Genomic DNA, 21,812 nt, shown 5'->3' with positions numbered 1-21,812 from the left:
ATCAGATTGGTTAGGACCCTCTGGTTTTCTGCTTCGGAGCAACATTTTAACTACTTTAACAATGGGGTTCTTTCAATATTGATGAATCCTGAGTAAAGCTCTTATTATGCAGGAAGAGGTGAAGACTATCCTGTGTAAAAGGACCACAGAATGTTTACCCACACGAGAGAGAATCCAGGTATTTTAGCTGAAATTCACTATTCTGAAGGAGGATGAGTGGTTGAATCTGATTCTAGATCTGTCAATTAATTATACACTTGGCCCAAACAAATTGAAAATATCCATTCTTCAAGGATAGAGGATTAGGACGAAAGAGGAAAAGAGGCTTGTCGTGATAAATGCCAAAGACGCAAACTTCACTTTAGACATCCTTCCTCAGAATAGGAATTTCCCAGAGTCTACCTTTCTAGTCTCTTAGTTATTCAATGCTGGTTCCATTACAACCTTAAGTAATGCAGATATTAATGTATCTGGATGATACATCAGAGCAACTATAAATTCATCAATGCGATTTGGTGCTGCTTCATTTTTAGAATGTTGCCATTAACTTTTGACTATTATGCTGGTAATAAATGTTGGGTCTATTGGCACCGGCATCCCATGGAATATATTGTAGATTAATGTGTATAAGACTTTTTCAGTGGTGGCAGTTTTGCATGCTCAAGGTCTCATGGTGATGCCATCAAGCCTAAAAAAAGTTAAGGTAACCTTGTTTCCTGTCCCAGAGACTGTTGTTGAGAACAACTTGTTGCTGCATGATGGTAACAATGGATGCTTCCCTCACATGCTGGGAGTGGAATTTGAAGGTCACTAAACACATGGTCTATAGAGGGACACTGTCTCTTGTGGAACATAAAATGCTTGGAGATGTTGTCTGTGTTTTTAGCTTTAAGACATTTCCTTCCAGATCTCAGGGGCCATACATGTGCACAACAAAGTGGTGGTCTACATCAACAGAAGCTGCTTTCAGTCAGAGAAGTTTATATTTTTAGGCATCTGAATCAGAAGGCAGACATCTTGTTTAGAGGATCAGGGAATAGATAATTCACCGAGATCTGGTGCAGCTCATTTTGTAAAAGTCTTACCAAGCAGAAGTGGATCTGTTTACCTCACATGAGACATCCCACTGTCCACTGTGGTTTTTCCTTATGCATCCTGACCCATTGGGCTTTGATGGCATGTTCGTAGAAAAAAGCCTTGGACACTATATAATTAATTAGCCTTTTCTGAGCAGGGTAGCTGGATAAATGATTGCACACTAATTAGTATTCTCAGTCCACATCCACTGCCAGGTATATGCAAAGGATGTTCTACTTAATGATGCACTAATCAGATGGAAAAAAAAATCACTTGTGATTATGTCCTCTGTACTCCAGGTGCATTTTACAGAGTCAAGTGGAAAATTACTGCAAAATGTACCTTAAAGGAATATGATGTTATATACATAAGTAATGACTTACTTTCTATAGAATTATAAAAAAAAAAGTATGATTACACAGTTGCCCTGTTTATATGATTCAGTGTTGACAAAACATTAAAAGTTTAATAAAATATATTCATATGTAATCTTCACAATTAAGGCAATAAGATTTGTATTATTATTATTAGCAGTAGTAGTAGTAGTAGTACTAATAGTGGTAGTAGATTTTGCTTAAACTAATGTTTGTATGATGTCCTTTCTAAGCAATTAAGTTTAATCATAATGAAAGGATTAAATACTGTCTTCTCCCAGTGTGCAGATCATCATATGCATCCACAATAAAGCAATAAGTTATCAGAATGTATATTTTAACACATTCCTTTAATACATTATTTGATACTTGTATTAATTTCAGTCTTTTGCCATCCACAGAATGATTCCGGCAATCAGCAGATCCTTTTTGGTCAACAACCTGATGCCAGGGATGCAGTATGATCTATGTGTGTTAGCCATCTGGGAAGACACTGCCACCACACTTACTGCAACCAACATAGTGGGCTGTGTGCAATTCGAGACACGTGATGAGTTTCCTCGCTGCCAGTCACTTCACAGTCAGTTTCTAGGAGGAACCATGATCTTAGTGATTGGTGGAGTGATTGTGGCCACTTTGTTGGTTTTTATTGTCATCCTTATGGTTCGCTACAAAGTGAACAGCGGTTTGCAAGTTGCAAAGTTAGTGACTGTGAGCAACACCTACTCCCAGACCAATGGGAGACCACAAGCTCCGCAACGTCTAAACAATGGTGCTCCTACACCACAGACACCAAAAACTGTAGTGGTGATGCGAGATGAAGTGGTGGAGTTTAAGTGTGGCTCCTTGCAGAGTAGCATCTCTTCCTCTTCATCCTCCTCAGCAGACACACTTGGATGTGAGAAAGTAGAGTCCTACAACCGGCATGGCGATTCAAACACCTTGCCTCATAGGTGGAAGCAGTCGTCAGCCAAAGCGCGGCCAAACTTGGATAACCTTCTTGGGGCATTTGCCTCTCTGGATTTGAGAGCTCCCACAAGAGATCCAGGAGGACCATCTTCCTCTGGGACCATGGCAATGGCCATGAGACCCCCCACTGACAAGGAGCCTCTGCTAGGCCGAGGAGATTCTAAGCTTGGAAAGCTTGTGATGCTGCCATCAGAGAACAAGCCCAAGCGCAGCCACTCATTCGACATGGGGGACTTTGGTGCTTCACAGTGCCTTAGCTACCCACGGCGCATCAGTAACATTTGGACTAAGAGGAGTCTCTCAGTTAATGGCATGCTCCTGCAGTGTGACGAGAGTGAGGGGGAAGGCGATAAAGCGACATTTGATAGCTCTGAGTGGGTCATGGAGAGTACAGTCTGACAGGGACATTGGATTAGCTCTGCCAAAAGAGAACAAAAAAGAAAAAGCATTCTTTGAACTTTCGGGTAAAAAGGATACAAACTTGCTGTATCATATGACGTCAAGAAGGACTCAAATGGTATAATAAAAAGACACCTCAGCATTGGCCATGACTGTGTAATGCATGATTTTTCATCTCAATATTGTCCTTCTGTTCATTTGATCACAAAAAAAAAGAAAATTTTAATGTATTTGTGAGTTATAGGGATTCAAACAGGGCCAGAGCTCATCCTATTTATTGAGACATGAATGAAGGATATCTCCAGTTGCCTTCAAGCATTAAAGCAGATATGAATAAATACCCAAGAACAAGAGATGTTGGGGTATCTCAGAGAAGCAGGGAATAAAAGAGAGAGTTTATCCAACTGTGCGCTGCAGTTTGCCAAGAGGATTTTCTTCAGCTAATGTGGATGTGCATCACAATGGACCAAACGTTCCCATGAGGTGAGACTACACAGAAAGAAACAGAAAGAAAGAAAGAGATGCAAATGTAATGAAATTTTGTAGGTTCTTCTTTTGGTTTTGTTACTTCTATTGCAATGTTGGACCCCAGTTGCACACTGTTGATTATTTTTATTATATTTATATGTCAGATTCATGTGAGTAAAAAAAAAAAACAAAAAAAAAACAACGCAGTCTGTCATACATGTATTTCACAACAAAATTCTACTAATTGTTGGTGATGCTTCATGACATTATGTGCCTATATTTCATTTGTTTTTCAGTGCATCTATCACATTTGTCATTAATTTCTGCATTTGGAAGTTGCTGTCTGAACAGATTACTGCAAATTTTAGAAAACAGAGACTAGCAGTCTGTCTAGCTGAGGACCATATTACTTAAAAAAAGTGTACACACCCAATCAAGTCATCACAAAAAAAGAGAAGTAAATAATCTACCAAGATGTGCCAGATAAGATTTAATTATAATATAATTGTTTTCTCCAACTACCTTGAAATTGTTACCATGGCATATGAAAATCTTTGATAAGGTCTACTTGGTATTATCAATGCACCATGGCATTGCAACAATATTATCCAAGATTATTCCAATGATAAGATAAAACATTATGGCTTTCTGTGATATCTAGTAAGGTAATTACCCCTAAACACTATAAATTATTTTTTTCTGTTCCTCTTTGTAAGATTAGTTTGTTACAGTAGCATTAATTAGTTAAGTTTGCAATCTACACATCCATATTCTTAAGTCTTAATGGGATAATTCATCCAAATACTCACCCTCAACTTTCTTTATTTAATTGAGCACAATATAATATATTTTAAATAAAACTAAAAAGCCAGCAGTTAGCTCTCTGCAACTCTCACACTCTCAGGTCAGTACCTTGATGGGAGACCACATGGGAAAGCTACTGTAGGTTGCTGCTGGAAGTGGTGTTTGTGAGACCAGCAGGGGGCACTCAACCAGCGTTCTGTTTGAGTCCTAACAGCCCATTCACAAGGGGCGTCATCGTCAATGCTTTCCATTCACTTTGAATGGGTGACGTCAAGTGTTGGGTGTCGGCTATGCTTCAGTGGCGTTGCTCACTGTAGAAGTTGAGACTTTCTCAACTTTTCATCACTGTATGCAAATACACTAGCTCAGACAGAAGCCGATTGCTGACTAACTTTATAAATGCCCTCTGTCAAGCTTTGAAGCCCCATGTGAATCAGGCGCAATGCCCTAGTATATTGATGGGGACTCTATACTGCTCAGTGAGCGGCATCTTTCAAATGAGACATTAAGACATACTCACACAAGGTACAGTTGCCTCGATCCGGGCCAAAGCACGCTTGTCCCCCCCTCCCGACTCCCCCGACGGCCCGCACTCACACCACAATCAGGCCTCAGCATGCTTACGTCATCGCTGCTGTGCTGTTCAGTGAGAAGCGCACTCACTCAGTAGCTCAGTAGAGATTTCTCTAGTTATATCGTTTCAGTCGTTTGTTATGCAGTGACATGCAGTCAAATATTTCACCAAACAGTCCTTAGGGATGCGATGACAAACAGTCAGATATTTCGCCGAACAGATCCGCCACTTTAGGCGCTCATAATCATGAAGCCCTCGTGCTGCAGGAATGAGGAGGTCTGCTAAAGGCGTGCAGCTGTCGTGCAGTGAGAGGTTTGCGTTTTTAATAAACTACAGTAGTTTGCGTTCACTGAACAGTAAGAATGAATAATAAATCCATATGAAACAGTCCCTTAAAAGTCACGTCTCGCTTTCAGTTTCGGGCTTTGGCGTGTTTTGCCTCACACTACAAACGTACCATGCCAAAGCCTAAGTGAACCACGCTCAGGCCCAGTTCTTCCAACCGGGCCAGGGCTGGCCAAGTTCTTGAGCCCGATTCAGCGCACTCACGCTTCTCAAACGATCCAGGAAACGGGCCTGTGCACGGTACAGATGGCATAGTGTGAGTAGGACCTAAATCGATGTCCTGACTCTCTGTGGTCATTAAAATTCCTAGGATGTCCCCTTAAAAAAATAGTAGGGGTTTAACCCCAACCATCCCCATATCATAATTGGATTCATCACTTTGTCTCCTTTCCACCAATCAGCTGACATGTGGTCTGGTGCAATATAGCTGCCGTCATGTCAACCGGGTGAAAGCTGCAATGGTGGATTAGGAGATTCCCCCCAAAATATGGGTAAAAAGTGCTTTAAGTGTCCAGAAAAGCACTTTATTAATGTAAGGAATTATTATTATTATTATTATTATTATTATTATTATTATAAAAACCTGTAACCATTTTATCTATAGTTAGAAAAACTAATTTTATGGAAGTCAATGGTTACATTTTTCCAACATTCTTTTGTGTTTAACGGAATAAAGAAAAGCAAGCTGGTTTGGAAACAGTAAAGTGTGAGGAAACCATGACAGATCTTTCCGTTTTGGGTGAACTATCCCTTTAAGACTGAAATGTAGGTCAGAATGTTACGGTAGACAACATTTTGTGAAAGACAGGCGTTTGGGAAATGATCTGGATGACAGTTTTGTGTAGAAACTTTTCCTAGTGCCAAATGGTGGTGGAAAGCTTGATTTCACACAGAGGTGCATCATAAACTGGAGAAAAAACTGAGCTTCTCCATCATCATTGTGCCCTTGAGCGAAGGCACTTAACCTCAGGTTGCTCCACAGGGACTCTCCTGCTATTAGTGTACTGCAACTTGCTTCTGATGGAGGTGTTGGTTACATGATGTTTAAGAACTGGATAAATCATGTATAGTCATTATGTCAGATTTTACCATTTGAAAAATGTGGTGATACTTCCTATGAACACATCTATGCTATGCTTACATTTGAAAAGAGCTCAGAATGATATGACAATGCTATTATAGTGTTCTATGATCAAAAATATTGCTTTTGTTAGTTTGGGGGAAGGTGCATTATTAAATCATCATGATTTGATTTGGATCTTTTAAATAAAAACCATGAGTATTTTAAGTCTAATTGTCTGTAAAATATCAATGTATACATCATATTGCTTATAGAGAGTATGTGTTATAGATTAGTGTTCCTAGGAAGTTTTACCCATAACATACAATGTCTATTTTTCTTATTTTAAAAGAATCTTTATTTTTCTATTTTGTGAAAAGCTGACAGTTTTATTGCCTTTCTTTTGTCTGAAACAGTGTCACTGTATGTGGTTTGATTGTGTTACTATTACAGATATATATACTGTATACAGGAAAGATGTGGATAAGCAAACATACCATAGTTATTTTTTATTTTTATTTTTTCATTATTATTATTAGTAGTAGTAGTAGTGCTATTTTTTAATTTGGGCCACATTATAGATTTGCATTCACTGTTTATAATTTGTTACTGCTCTTGGTATGATTCTTTCTACTTTTTGTATAAAAATCATTTAAGAATGTATGATGGTAATCTGTACAGAGAATTTATCTTCCTGGTCAGAAAAAGAAAACACAAAAAAAAGTGAGAGAGAGAGAGAATGTGCTTTAATGTATTGTTATGACATACGCGTAAATGTGAAGCAGCATAGTCGCGTTTTTCACTTGGAGTTGTAGAAAAAAATGAAAAAGATAAAATCATTCTAAACCATTTCTGTGTTCAAAAGATTTTGCTACAACAAGATAAAGACACAGAATTCATAATTAAAGCTGTCTGTTTCCTTTTTTGTCTCCTTGTCTTTCAGCCTTCCAGGTTTTGTGCATTTCTTTCTTATATATCTAACTGATTTTTGTCTTACTCACGTCATTACAATTAGGGATTTCATTCTCTCCAGAAAATTCACACAGCAAGATGTACTTATTAATGAATATACTCCAAGGGTGATTCCTCAAAGATTAGATGAATGCACTCTAGGGGTGCACAAAAACTAATTAAGTGACTGTAGTAGTCATAAAACATTAAAATAAGACACATGGCCTACTGAGATGCAAACACTTTCCATGACTGAGATGCATGCATTTTCCATCATTTTGCTTGCTGCCTCAGATACCACCTCCCTTAGAGTTTCATTTATGCTTTACACATTTAATTAGGCATGTTGTCATGGTCTATAGTTATTTAAAGGGATATACTGTAGATTGAGCATTTAAAATTGCTCAGTGTTTTTATTTTGAAGTCTAACAACAAAACACATTTTGTACCTAAATTCCTCAACACAGGCTCATTGTGAAAACGTACCCCTGTATACATTTCTGGAGAGTGTGAATTATGTAGTCAGAGCTATGTATTGCTACATTTCATCTGTAAAACAAACGCTACGGGGTGGTATGATGCCACCAATGGCGTCTGTTTCTTTTCACGTTACCAGCTGACCGCTTACCTCCATGTTGGATGGCTTTTCCACTATTACCAGTTTGTCTAGTTGCTTATCATGTACGTCGACGATCTTGAGAAGCATAGAGGAGTTGACTGCCACAACAGGGTTCGAGTCAGGCGAAGAATGGTTCCAGAAAGCAGGCAAAACAGAAACACAAGATAAAAAATTAAAGGCTACTATGTTAGGTGTACAATCTGACACAATGACACAAATAAAAATAAAGCGTCTTTATTTTGGTCTCTTGTCAAGACAAGATTTAAAACGGTAGGGATTAAGCCAAAGGAAGGTTGTATAACCCGTATTTGTATCCACAATCTTACTTTATCTATCTTGGATTTCATACCTGGAGCATTTGATGTCATGTACCTCACACATATGACATGCGTAAGGGGTTTCCCCTTGTCACATCCTCGGCTCATTCCTGCTCCTCCTATCAACGCTCTCCCTCACAAACCACCTCTCACCAATCCCGCGAACCATCACTAGCCTTCTAATAATCTGCACCTGTTCCCCAAATCAAAGGACACTAAATAAACCTATCTCATTCTTCCATTGATCAGCCGGTATCAAAGTTGGATGGTTCTCTTCACCTTCGTTCCTTCGTCAACTATTCTTCTTCCATGGATGTCTACTTTGTGTCTTTGGATCCTTAAGCAACTGAATAATAGAAGTGATTATACAATTATGTTGTTTACCTGAAGATCTACCAATTACCTAATAAACTATGTGTTTGAATATCTTAAGATGTTTACCATGTGAGCAGTTGATGAGATTGCTAACAGCCTTGACACCACTCTCCTGCTTAAGCTGCGGTCACAATAGAGTTTGAGCTTGCGAAATTCTGTCGTACAGCACTGCGAAAAGGGGCGGGATTAAACAAGATGATTAGACATTTAAAAAGTGAACGAATGCTCCATATTTTAAATTTCTGCCCAGAGTGGTCATGTTTTGATCCTCGATGGGTCTCAAGCAATCAAGTGATGCAATTTCGCAGGTCAGAGTTCACCAAGCTTAAACTATGCACCGCAGCAACCTGCGAAACTTGACGCAAGACCCTGTTTTTCTGGAATGGCGCATTCGCATTCGTATGAATGGAAGTCTATGGGAGGAAAAGCCCAGTGTGACCGCAGCTTTACTCGCTAATCTTTCTTGTCTACCAGCATGACACCCCTACCGTAATAGACCTAAAACACTAATTACCGTAAAACTTGTTAATGGCAAGCAGGGAAGTGTTTTCTTTTAGTAACTGCAGAGAAAAAGTTAAGCAAAATTATTTATCAGTTTGAGGCACATCGTGATACCGGCCATAGATGTAAAGTAAAAATAATGTCTTTCAATCTAGTCACCTCCCGCGGCCATCACCCTGGCACCAATCGCCATCATTGTAAGCTGCTTGCTTTTCTGTCTGTTCTATTGCTTCATTTGTAAGATGTTTGCTCACACTTTTTACAGTCAGAAGCACTTGAAATGCATGAAATGCCCAATTGGCGCCACAGAATGTCTAATCGCATCTTTGCATTGACTTCACAAGCAAATCACTCACGCTTCATCCACAAATACTTACTGCACAGGCTGAAACTATCTGCCCCAACCCACCCCTCCATGTATGTAATGATTGTGAGGGCCAGGGTGAGGAAAAAAAAAATAGGTGGTCTGAATAACAAGGTGAGAACGTGGTAAGACCTGAAAATGTGGTAAAAATCAGGCTGCAGCAAGACATTTCCTTTTCTGGATTCCTTTTGAAAACACTCTCGGTTGGGTTTAGGAAAGGGGGTGATCGGGTCAATCAGTGCTTTTGAAAACACTATTGGTTGCGTTTTGGTCGGTCAGTCAATCGACAATGGCCTCTGGTGGATTTCCACAAGAACAGCAGCCACGAATGGCACTTGCGAGAGAAATTTGAGATTTGAAAATGCATATACAGCAACCTCTGGTGGATTTGCGAAAACAAAATCTGCAAAATAACATACCTCCATACGAAGGGGTCCATACGAGTCTGGGCTGAAAAGGGCCAGGGATATAAAAAGTCAAGAATACAGAAAAAATAAAATTAAAAAGACAGAATAAACTACCCCAGAAAAGTAATCTAGATATAGCATTCAATAAATTGCATATACATTTAAATGCTTTCCCATGTATCATTATATACACCCACTGTAAAGTTGACAGGAAACTGAATCATTGCAAATGTAAAACAATTCCAAATGCTTAAATGTGATGAAGTGCATTTGCATTTAATTTATTTTATAATCATTGATTCACTTTCTAAAAACACTAACATATTGACTTCTCCAGCATTTTGTGCTTTAGCTTAAGATGCTAAACCAAATACCAAATGGCACATCTAAAACATTATTTAATACATCATTTTGAACTATTCATTTAAGATTGTGAACTAAAACAGAAAATGATTTAAACTTTGAAGATTATACTCAAAGGCATTTTTTTTTCTAAAGACTGCACATCAGTGACCTTTATGAAAAATAATATGCCATGACGTCCTTTCAAACCAGCAGGTTGTACAGTTTCAGCACTTTTCTGGCAGTTGGGGAGATTAAAATGGGAAAGAGGTCTTGGTAAAAGGATATGCATGAACATGAGATATTCACCCCAGATTAGAACAAGGTCTCTTCTCACCGCTTAATCGGGGTCCTAAATGTCCACTCACGTCAGCACTGCCCTTCTTACCGGGAAGGAGACGCTTGCAGGCCAGGCCATCGAAAAAGACTTCAACGCATGTAATCTGTAGGATAATAAGATTAACAATACTTCACATGGTTATAATCTTTACAAACAGCATTCAGATAGATTATCTGGGTTGTGCAGGACATCGAGTCCAATTTATAGTTGCAGCAGATGGATGTGTCTCCGTATTTCATGCTTCTTTATTGTACTTGGCAACGTATTGCATAGTACACATTTCAGTTTACTTGAAGTATTCTCTGGTGTTCTTCATGAAGGGTTTGTTGTGCTGACCTTAGCAACGTTTTGACATATTTCACATATTTGGGGCATTTACCCCAGACTACTGGATCTCAGTGGATACAATGTTTAGATCGTCACTCAAAAGTTATGTTGTTCCCGAGCACTGCTTGACAGCTTGAGTAAGGTCAATACAGTAAACAAGAGATTGCACTGGCTGTAAGAAAGAGGTAATTTAGGTGCAAGCCAATAAGAAGCTTGTACCACTATCTGTATTACGCTCAAAGTGCTAGTGTGTCATACTAGAGTAAATGGCTTGTGGAGAAAGAGAGACAAAATAATCTAAATTAAACAACATCATTGGTTTAATTTCTTTATAAACCAATAAGTTAGACAATTGCATACCTATGTTTAAGGTCATTGCTAACCATCTGCTCTACCTACCGAATACTGTGTATTATATTGCTCAGATTAACCCTTGTCAGATCGTAGGAGGTCAGCATTTCTTTAAAAAGGCTGCCATGTGTTCCAAGTCAAGAGAAATGTCAACATTACCTAAGGTTACATTAACATCAGCTTAGCTTCACCTGTTTGTGAAAGCATTTATTTAGTGCACACTAGTACACTAGTTCTCATTTGGAAAATCATTAAAACAGAAGAGGACTGCTGCAAGTGTATTGAATTTGGTACACGTTTGTACATATTTGGTGTACAAAAGTTGTCTTAGGGCTAAATTTTAACAACCAATCTTGATTTTAAAGATTGGTAACATCCATACCTGCCAATATTTGTCTCAGAAAATCTGGAAGACCAGGGGGAGGGGAAGGGGATGTTCAGGGTGAGGTCTCTGAATAACACTGTTGAGAACCGGAATAGGAAAGTAACTGTACTGTGGTGTTAGTATCTGTATCATGGACCTGGTTTTGGGTGTTGCAGTGACTGCTGGTGCTGTTGGTGACCCGAGGGTGTTGGAGATGGGTGTTGGCAGGTATGGTAATGTCACTATCACATCTGCCACGTGTGACAGACACTGGAGAAAGGAGTGCAGTTCTAAATGCAGATATTAGAAGAATGGTCGGGCAAGCGATGGTCAAAATAAGGGCAAACAGATGTATACAGGAAATCCAGAGTCATGGACAATTAACATGTGAATGGTCAAAGGCAGGCAGAGGACAGGAATATACAATAAAACAAAACAAGGTACACTAAAAGGTAAGGAAAAGAAAATGCATCATAATGCTCACAGTACATTAAAACAAAACTCAGCACTGATGACCTGATTGATGGTTTATGCCTGCTTCATTCCGGATGTCATTCTGACATAATGATATTGTGTAATCCTATAATGTCTGCAAATGATGAAGCCACTGACAATATGCAAAATTATGAAATCCCTTTGAATGCATTTGCAGCTGTGCACTTTCCGCGCTTACATTTACATGTCAAGACCACGTGCACTCGATGTACATTATAAATAAAGTCAGGATGTACATTCGTTATTATCCTCTGCAAGTCATCTGTCCTGATGTCTTCATTTATTCAGTGCTACATCCTGCAATGTAGCACCTGAAATGTAATACCTGAAATTGTCATGAAATTGTTTAGATGAAAATGCCAAGTTATAAACATATATTTAATAATTAATTAATCCACTAAAAGCATGTTCTCCCTGCATTCACGTGGGTTTCCTCTGGGTGCTCTGGTTTCCCCCACAGCCAAAAGACATGCTTAACACTGTTAAATTGCTAAACATTTAAACTGATAAATAAATAAAAATGTAACTTAAATTGTGTGGACAATATCAAATATGTATATAAATAATTTTCTATTATTACTTATTATTTTAACACACACACACTTACTCACTCACGCATGCACGCACACACACACACACACACATACACGTCTATGCTACCAAGAGGGGACCGTCGCTCTATACAGGCCAAGAGGGGACCAGGGTTTCTGCTCATTTTAATAAAATAAAAATCACATACAAAATTTTCTTTTAAGGTCTTTTTTCATAATATAACTGAAAATAAGTATTTTAATTTTTTTTTAAAACACATGCCAAGTGGGGACCTGAAGCTCTGGGCGACATCTACCTATCCAGCAGGGGACCTTCATAGACTGCAGAGACACTGAGTGTGAAACACACAGACTGCTGGAACACAGACTCTAAACTCACAATCTGACTTTATTTACATGCTTAACTCTAACATTTTAAACATTTATATATTATTACATATTGTAATAGTGACATTAAAACCTAAATAATTGAGTTTAATCTGCATAAATTGTTTGTTATATATGTGCATATATATCAGTATATATATATATATATATATATATATATATATATATATATATATATATATATATATATATATATATATATATATATATATATATATACTGCTCAATTTAAATGAGTACACACATTTAATCAACATCTTAGTGAATATTGACAATATGCACTCCTGTATTTTTACTAAAACACACACCAAGTGGGGACCTGAAGCTCTGAGTGTGTCTACCTATCCTTTAGAGACTGCTGGAACACAGACATTAACTCACAATCTGACATTATTTAATGCTAAACTCTAAAACCTTTTTAAAACTTTTAACATTTATATATTATTATTATTATTATTATTTATATATTATATATATATATTAACACACACACACACACACACACACACACACACACACACAGTTGAAGTCAGAATTATTAGCCCCCTTTGATTTTTTTTTCTTCTTTTTTTAAATATTTCCCAAATGACATTTAACAGAGCAAGGACATTTCCACAGTATGTCTGATAAATGTATTTTTTTTTATTCTGGAGAAAGTTTGATTTTTTTTCTGTTTCAGTATGAATAAAAGAAGTTTTTAATTTTTAACCATTTTAGAGTCAAAATCATTAGCCCATTTAAGCTATATATATATATATATATATATATATATATATATATATATATATATATATATATTTTTTTTTTTTTTTTTTTTTTTGATAGTCAACAGAACAAATCATGATTATACAATAACTTGCCTTATTCCCCTATCCTGCCTAGTTAACCTAATTGACCTAGTTAAGCCTTTAAATGTCACTTTAAGCTGTATAGAAGTGTCTTGAAAAGTATGTAGTCAAATATTATTTACTGTCATCATGGCAAAGATAAATTAAAGCAGTTATTAGAAATGAGTTATTAAAACTATTATGTTTAGAAATGTGTTACAACAGAAATTGTTGAAAAAAATCAACAAGGGGGCTAATAATGGGGTGCATGACAAGATATGTAGTCCATATAATGGCAAAGACTGGCATATAATTCTTTAGCGATCTGTTTACCAAGAATTTGCAGCTGCCAGATCGATGGTGATCATAACATCAACCCCCACACAATGTGTTAAAATACCCAAAATTGCTATCGATGCCCCTGCTGCTAGCTATAAAACCACAATTACATTACAAGGGAATTTTTGACCTTCAGAGCAAATGGAAAATACAGTATTCTAAGACCACATAAAATATTTAGACCTCGCTTAATTCTCAGTGTTAATAACAAGGCATGCCCTACTGAACTGATGCAGTAATTTGACAGAAGTGTATACAATATATCAGTCTATTGTGTTAGCAGTTGTGAAGACCTTTGGGGTAAAGACCTGTGAGTCTACCTGCAGAAAAAGCACTTGAACACTCATCTATTTTACATCCACACTGTTATTAGCACCTACAAATCCCATGTCTCACAAGGCAGGCTACACAAGCTTAAAAAACTTTGCATTTTGCCCACCTCCTCAGATAATTCATATTCATTTAAAATTGGTCTTTGGAACGGCCAGTCTTTTGGGAACAAAGCAGACTTCATTACAGCTCTCACTACTCATTCTAATTGCAATTGCCTGGCTCTAATTGAAACCTGGATTAAACTGTATACTGCCACACCTGCAGCTCTCTTCAGCAGTTTAACTTTTTCCCAGACGGAGAGATGAGGGCCCTCATTTGCTTCTATCTAAACTACATTCCAATCTAATTCTTTAAGCCCTTTGCTCGCTAACTTTCCTCTGTCTCATTAATTCGAATAAACGCCATTGATTACGTTACACAAGTGTCCACTACTGGCAGAGCATCTGAATGGTTTTGAACTACTCTGTTGTGTGATGTCACAATCGCATTGCATTCTAGGACATGCAGGTGCTGGAGTGTACACATGAAGAAGACTTACTTCTTCTGTCAAAATCAAGGGACTGATGGTATGTCCATGCAAGCTTACCTAGTTCACTTGGCAAAATGGAACAAACTTAAAAATGATGGCAGGGAATCTCATAAGGTGAACTGCTTGGGACAGTCTACAAGTGTCTAAAAAAGTAGCCCTAACCATTGGAAACTTAATCTGTCATCATTGAAATTCGATACATCCTGACCCAACTAGCATCTTGGAGTGTTACTCTGAACATTGACTTTTAACACTCTGCTTGTCTCCTTCAATCTGAAGAGAGTATCAACCTCGTCTACTCCCAAATCTGGTAAAATTTTCCTCCTTATTCTAATCTTAAATCTTATTCTTGAGACATCTTACTCACCTCCATATATTACATTCCATACAACACAGGCTCATTCTGAAAGTTAGTCCTGTGGACATTTCTTAAGACCGCAAATCATGTAGTCGGAGGAACGTATGGCTGCATTTCATTTAAGCAAATGATACAGGTCAGTATGACGTCGTTCCTTTTCGCACTTACCGGCTGACCGCTTACCACCGTGTGGAGGGCTTTCCCGCTGTACGTCGACGGACTTGAGACACAGAGAGGAGTTGACGACCGAGTTCGATTCCGGAGAAGAGCAGTTCCAGGATTCAGGCAAGACAAAAATAGAATCCAAAATTCCGAAAACTTGGTAAAAATCAGATGAGGGCTTTTTTTTTTCTTAACGACTTTTGTAAATTGTTAGCTGGGTTTAGGGAAGTAAGTGGGTGGGCAGGTCAATCAGTAAAATTGGTTGGGTTTAGGTAAGGAGGAGGGTGGGTCAGTTGATTGGCCCAGTCAATCAGTCAGTCAGACGGACAGTCGACAGCAGCCTCTGGTGGGTTTACGTGAGAACAGCGCAGGCGCAAATGGCACTCGCAAGAGACATTTTGAGGAATGAAAAAGTGCACACAGCACGTGTATTTGTGAAAACAAATACTGCAAAAATATGTAACTCCTGGGATACTGGGACATTCCCTGTTACATTCAAGAATGCTCAGACATCTCCACTGCTTATAACATAACCTCAAACCCAGCTACCATAGGCAAATACAGACCATTGTCCCTCCTGCCATTTACTTTAAAACATCAAAATGTGTTGTCTTTAACCAAGTGTCTACCTTTTTCAATCAGAACAGTCTGCTAGACAATACTAAGTCTGATTTTAAGACTCTCAGAAAGGAAGCCCTGAGACCCGTAAGTGTTAAATACAAACACTCAGTACTCATCAACCTTGAACTCTAACAAACCATTGATTTACTTTTCTAGTGCGACCACTCTGTGGTATTCATTTGTGTCTTTACTTGTTTGTGAAAATACTTTTTTTAAAAAGGCAAATTTTAATCAGTATGTTCATTGATTGACTGATTTTCTTTTTCCTGTCGTCAACAATTGATTAACTTAAAGAACAAAGCAGATCCTGGGGGTTAATTATAACTCGAAACCCCCTTTTCAAAAAAAAAAAAAACTTTGTGGGCTATATGCGCGGAGAGTTTTTCAACCACAGATAAACTTCCAGAGATTTAATGTGACTCTTTTCAATTTCATAAGGTTCTTTTTACAGCATAGATAATGTAATTTTATCAAAACAGCCAGTTAAATAGATGTAAACATTCATTTAGTTGTTCAAGTGTAAAATTAAATGGTAGACCATTTAAACACAAGCACAGCTGAAGGCAAGTTTTGGAAATTCATTAAAAATACTGTGGTAAAATAAATTTCTGTATTTTAAAGACTTGGCACCAGACAATGGAATTTATTGCCTTGTTTTTAGTCCAGTGCGAGACATAATTTGTTATTGTATTTGAACAAATTAGATCTTAAACATGGTGGGCCCTATCATACACCCGGTACAATACGGCGCAAAGTGTGACGCAATTGTTGTTTGCTAGTTTCAGCTTGACGCAAGAGTCATTTTGGCATTTTGCACCACGCTGTTTAAATAGCAAATGCATTTGCGGTCATACAGTATTTGCGCCCATAGGCGTTCAGGTCTAAAAAATTAGGCGAATAAACGCACATTGCTGGCACGTTGCTATTTAAAGGAACTATAATAGACTGTTCAATATACCAGATTAAAGCAGGTCTATAGTCCAGCAGAGTGCGTTAGTTGTGCGCCTTGCTTACACACTGCTTAATACACACAGGGTGTACAGCATTACGCAAATATCATTACATATGAAAAATAATTAAAGGATTAAAATATTTTATAAATTATTATTTTCTAGCCTACAAAAATATATAAACCCTAATTTCATGCCTTCTTCGTCTCGGGGGGCTTTTTTCAGTTTATTCATAACAATTTGATTTTGTATAATGTTATTGTTAGTAGTAGCAGTATTATTTATTACATGCAGATTTATATTTGTTTTATTAAAAACAAGCTTAGATTTGCCCACCTGTCAGGTTTTAGACCATATGGGGCACAGCATGTGTATTTGGATATAACTCAGGTTTTTGAACACACTTCGTTATTATTGTTCATTTATTCATTTGCTGGAAAATAGAACTGGATTTAGAAATAGTTTTGAAACAAATTTTTGTGCTTAACAAACTAAATAAATTTTGCATAGGCTAATAGATGTCTGTGCATACAACACGTTTCCCTATCCACGAGAGTGAAAGTGAAAGAAAAGAATGAGGAGGCTCATCTCTCATTCTTGTCTGTAGATGCTCTGTTTAACTGTTTCTCACTAGTGAAGCATTCAGTTTTTCCACTGACAAAGTCCACAATGTAAATAGAAAATGTGCTATGGCAAGACGCATCTGACTCCTAAAGGGGATGGGAAATTAAACTCTGATTGGTTTATTCTGAAAACACACATATAACTCATTAAGAGAGTAAGCTGAACCCTGTTAGACCATGTGTCACGGCGCAAAGTGTATTTTTCCATCCTTAAAATAGTAAAAGTATATTCAGATACGCCCTTAATGTTTGCACATGGATCGTCAAAATAGAGCTCGGTGAGTTTATAATGGCATGACAGTTCACCAGAAGTGCCTATAAAATAACTTGACTTCTAGTTGATCATTTGTAAAAGAGGCAGAAGGTAGATATTACCAGAGATGTATAGTAACGAAGTAGAACTACTTTACTACTGTACTTAAGTGCTAAAAGGCAGTATCTGTACTTTACTGGAGTATTATTTTTTTCACTTTTACTTAAGTACATATTTTCCATGAGTTTAATACTTTTACTCCGATAGATTTTTTATGTGCTGCATCGTTACTCGTTACTAGGGGTGTCAAAATTATCGATATCAGTTTAGTAATAGATGATAACCGGTTATTACGTGATGACTTCATTTATCTCCTATGCGCGATGTCACAATACTATGGCGGAGGACGGAGGCGCGAGGGCGAGTGAAGGCAGTACAGCACATGAGCCGCTATTTCACTATTAGGGAGAAATATTGTAAAACTTCATCTCTGCCTCTCTCTTTCTCACTTTGGACATTTGACCCGCTGGCCTGTTTGAAAGGTAACTTTTCCTCTCTTCTTGGCTGTTAAAGCTGTGGATCCATCCAGACACGAGCGTGCCTGATGTGCAAGTTTTCTCCACTGTGTCTATTACCTGTGACAACCGCGTATTCTTCCCGCCATGGCTGAACAGCGCTTCATTTCTAAAGCCCTTTCTGTTGAGCAGGTGAAGAATAACCAATCATAAGACCTTGTCTGTCAGTGCTCAAAAAGCAGGGGGGATAATATTGACATTAGTTTATTTGCTGTAAATGCTCATACTGTCTTCTGTGCTCCTGAGTTTAGTTTGATACATTCAGAAAGAGTGTTTTCTTTGAGCAGGTCAAATTAAGTGCACAGTTCGTATATCTGACTGCTGTATTAAAGAACAAAATTTTATAACAAAAAACCCTTTTACTGTCACACCAAGAAAAAAGAAATAGAATTTTTTATTTTTTTTATTGCATTTCTTAAGTCCTAATGTAGCTTGTTAACACAATCAATGCATTTTTTTCTCAACACATCCCATAAATTCTAAAATATCAGCCTCTACCAAATTGTTAGGATGTTGGTTTATGGTAAAAGCACCAGAATTAATAAATATACTACAGAAAATACGAAGTGTAAGACCAATTTATTTAAAAATATAATCACAATAAAAAAATTGAAAACTAAATCATAGCCATAAGCCATAAAATATTACAGATTTTCATTTAACACAGTAATATACATGCTTTCCTGTTTTTTTTTTTTTGTTGTTGTTTTTTTTTTTTACAATAAAATCAGAAGTTTGCTTGTTTAGTTTAGTTTCACGAGTGCTTCCAGATGACAGAACGTTCGAGGTTACTAAAGTAACCCTTCGTTCCCCGAGGAGGGGAACGGAAGCACTATAAGTGGATTTGATTTGTAAAATCCACGCATTGGGAGGATTCGGATCAGAAGCCGCTTGTCTGGAGAGTATTGAACGGGCCAATGAATGAAATTAATTGGCAGCGTAAGCTTGCGCAGGTGTGCGACATCTGCAATTATCTCAGCATATAAGCACACCTGAAGCCAGCAGACGCCATCCTTTTAAGCTGAAGAGACTTTCAAACAGCTAAGAGACAGTCATTATGGCGACGGAGTATAGTGCTTCCGTTCCCCTCCTCGGGGAACGAAGGGTTACTTTAGTAACCTCGAACGTTCCCCTTCGGGGGGAACTTCAGCACTATAAGTGGATTTGATTTGTAAAATCCACGCATTGGGAGCCCATTGAAAGCGCCACAATGACTGCACCTTACCAACACCCCCGATGAGGAGATAGTCAAGCAAGCGTGACGCACCCACATCATGGGGGGCGCGGTCCTCCAACGTGTCCCTGGCCCTAATTTATCCTACTTCAACAGAAGTTTTACGGATTTAGATATATTTTTTGGGAAGTCGTGAGCATCTAGATAATTCTAGGAAATACGACAGTACGTTGGGAAGCGTGCAATCCCGATAGGGAGGACGCTGCGGAGGCCATCCGTTACCCAAGGGGGGGATAGATGGCAGAATTTACATATGGACTAGCCCTAAAAAGGGGGAGTACGCATAGCAAAAGAGTGGTTAGCGGAGAGGGAAGACACGGGTCCGCCCAGGGGGGGGGACTTAACCGTGGCGGAATAAGCATATGGGATCGCCTAGTGGGGATCACGCATAGCAGGCACCTATACCCAAAACGCGGGCTGACCAGCGGGCAGACCAGCGGGCAGACCTACAACGTAGTGGGCCAGCAAGTGACTCCTCCGCTGAGTCAGTGCTGGGGGCCACGGAGGAATCTGCAGGGCTCACCTGACGGGGAACTTTACTGACAGATAAAAAAGGCGCACGTACCTCCGTGTTAGGGAGAATGGCGCAGCAAGCGTGTTTCAACACCCTACCGAGTTGTCTCCTCAATCACCAAAGGGTTACCTAATACCCTTGAGGAAACCGGCTCCACTTGCAGATTGTAAAACCTTGCAAATGTGTTGGGTGTCGCCCAGCCCGCAGCTCTACAGATGTCTGTTAGAGAGGCGCCGCGTGCACGCGCCCAAGAGGATGCAACGCTCCGAGTGGAGTGTGCACGAACTCCCGGGGGACACGGCTGACCTCGACTCGAATAAGCGAGTGAAATGGCATCCACAATCCAGTGGGATAATCTTTGTTTTGATACGGCACTTCCCTGCTGCCGACCGCCATAACAGACAAAGAGCTGCTCAGATGATCTAAAATTCTGAGTACGGTCCACATAAATGCGCAGAGCGCGAACTGGACAAAGTAAAGAAAGGGCTGGGTCTGCCTCCTCCGGGGGCAGCGCTTGCAGGTTCACTACCTGATCTCTAAAGGGGGTGGTAGGAACCTTGGGCACATAACCGGGGCGGGGTCTCAGGATGACGTGAGAGTAATCCGGCCCGAATTCCAGGCACGAGTCACTGACCGAAAATGCCTCCAGGTCCCCGACCCTCTTGATGGAGGCCAACGCAACCAGCAGAGCTGTCTTCAGGGACAGAAATCTTAGAGATACTGATTCGAGTGGCTCAAAGGGATCGGATCGCAGACTCGTGAGAACGAGGGCGAGATCCCAAGAGGGCATGAGAGGGGGGCGAGATGGATTAATTCGCCTAGCACCCCTAAGGAACTGGATGACCAGGTTATGCTTTCCCACGGTGCCGCCAGCTACCGCGCTATGATAAGCGGAGATGGCGGCCACGTAAACCTTGAGAGTGGAGGGCGACAGCCTGCTGTCCAACTTCTCTTGAAGGAAAGAGAGCACAACACTAATCTGGCAATTTCGGGGGTCTTCTCTACGAGAGACGCACCATTCAGAAAATAGACTCCACTTCAGGGCGTAGGCGCGCCTCGTGGAGGGGGCTCTAGCCTGAGTGATGGTATTAACCACCGCAGTCGGTAGGTTACCTAAGTCTTCCTCGCGTCTAGGGACCACACGTGGAGGTTCCAAAGATCGGGGCGAGGGTGCCAGATGGTGCCCTGTCCCTGAGAGAGTAGGTCCTCTCTCAAAGGGATCCGCCAGGGGAGGGCCGTCGCGAGGAGTGAGAGCTCTGATATCCAGGTCCGGTTGGGCCAAAGGGGCGCAACTAGCAGAACCTGTTCCTCGTCCTCCCTGACCTTGCACAGAAACTGCGCGAGCAGGCTCACTGGGGGAAACGCATACTTGCGCATGCCCCGAGGCCAGCTGTGGGCCAGTGCATCCGTGCCGAGAGAGCCCTCGGTCAGGGAAAAAAACAACTGGCAGTGAGCGTTCTCGGGGGAAGCAAACAGATCGATCTGGGCCTCCCCGAATCGCGCCCATATCAGCTGAACAGACTCGGGGTGGAGTCTCCATTCTCCAGGACGTAACAGCTGTCGTGAGAGCGCATCGGCTGCACGATTGAGCGTGCCTGGGACGTGAATGGCGCGCAGCGATTTCAGCCGCGGGTGACTCCAGAGGAGCAGACGGCGGGCGAGCTGAGACATGCGGCGAGAGCGCATACCCCCCATGCGGTTGATATACGCCGCCGCCGCCATACTGTCCGTCC

General features: G+C 39.7%; 1 protein-coding gene and 1 long non-coding RNA gene across 7 annotated transcripts in view; one reads left to right on the top strand and one right to left on the bottom strand.

The window, feature by feature from the left end:
* The window catches only part of LOC797812, a 299,215-nt gene extending 295,726 nt beyond the window's left edge, over positions 1 to 3,489 (top strand). For 4 of the 6 annotated variants that reach the window (XM_087290924.1, XM_087290925.1, XM_087290926.1 and 1 more), the window contains one exon: positions 1,853 to 3,489. In XM_087290924.1, the coding sequence (XP_087147050.1) occupies positions 1,853 to 2,819 (967 nt within the window). In that variant the 3' untranslated portion in view covers positions 2,820 to 3,489. The remainder of the gene's footprint in view (positions 1 to 1,852) is intronic. The other 2 variants (XR_015513701.1, XR_015513702.1) reach the window with 1 other exon arrangement.
* Positions 3,161 to 10,389, bottom strand: LOC147833155 (uncharacterized). The gene is made up of 4 exons (XR_015513711.1): positions 10,256 to 10,389; positions 9,617 to 9,647; positions 7,650 to 7,738; positions 3,161 to 3,308 (listed from the first exon to the last, which is right to left on the bottom strand). It is a non-coding gene; the product is annotated as an uncharacterized LOC147833155 (long non-coding RNA).
* Positions 10,390 to 21,812: the final 11,423 nt, after the last annotated feature.

The sequence above is a fragment of the Danio rerio genome, chromosome 17 (genome assembly GCF_052040795.2).
Source record: "Danio rerio strain M-AB ecotype USA chromosome 17, GRCz13ab, whole genome shotgun sequence".
Taxonomy (NCBI): domain Eukaryota; kingdom Metazoa; phylum Chordata; class Actinopteri; order Cypriniformes; family Danionidae; genus Danio; species Danio rerio.
Note: the sequence above shows the minus strand (reverse complement) of the source record. Positions and strands in the feature narration are given on the sequence as shown.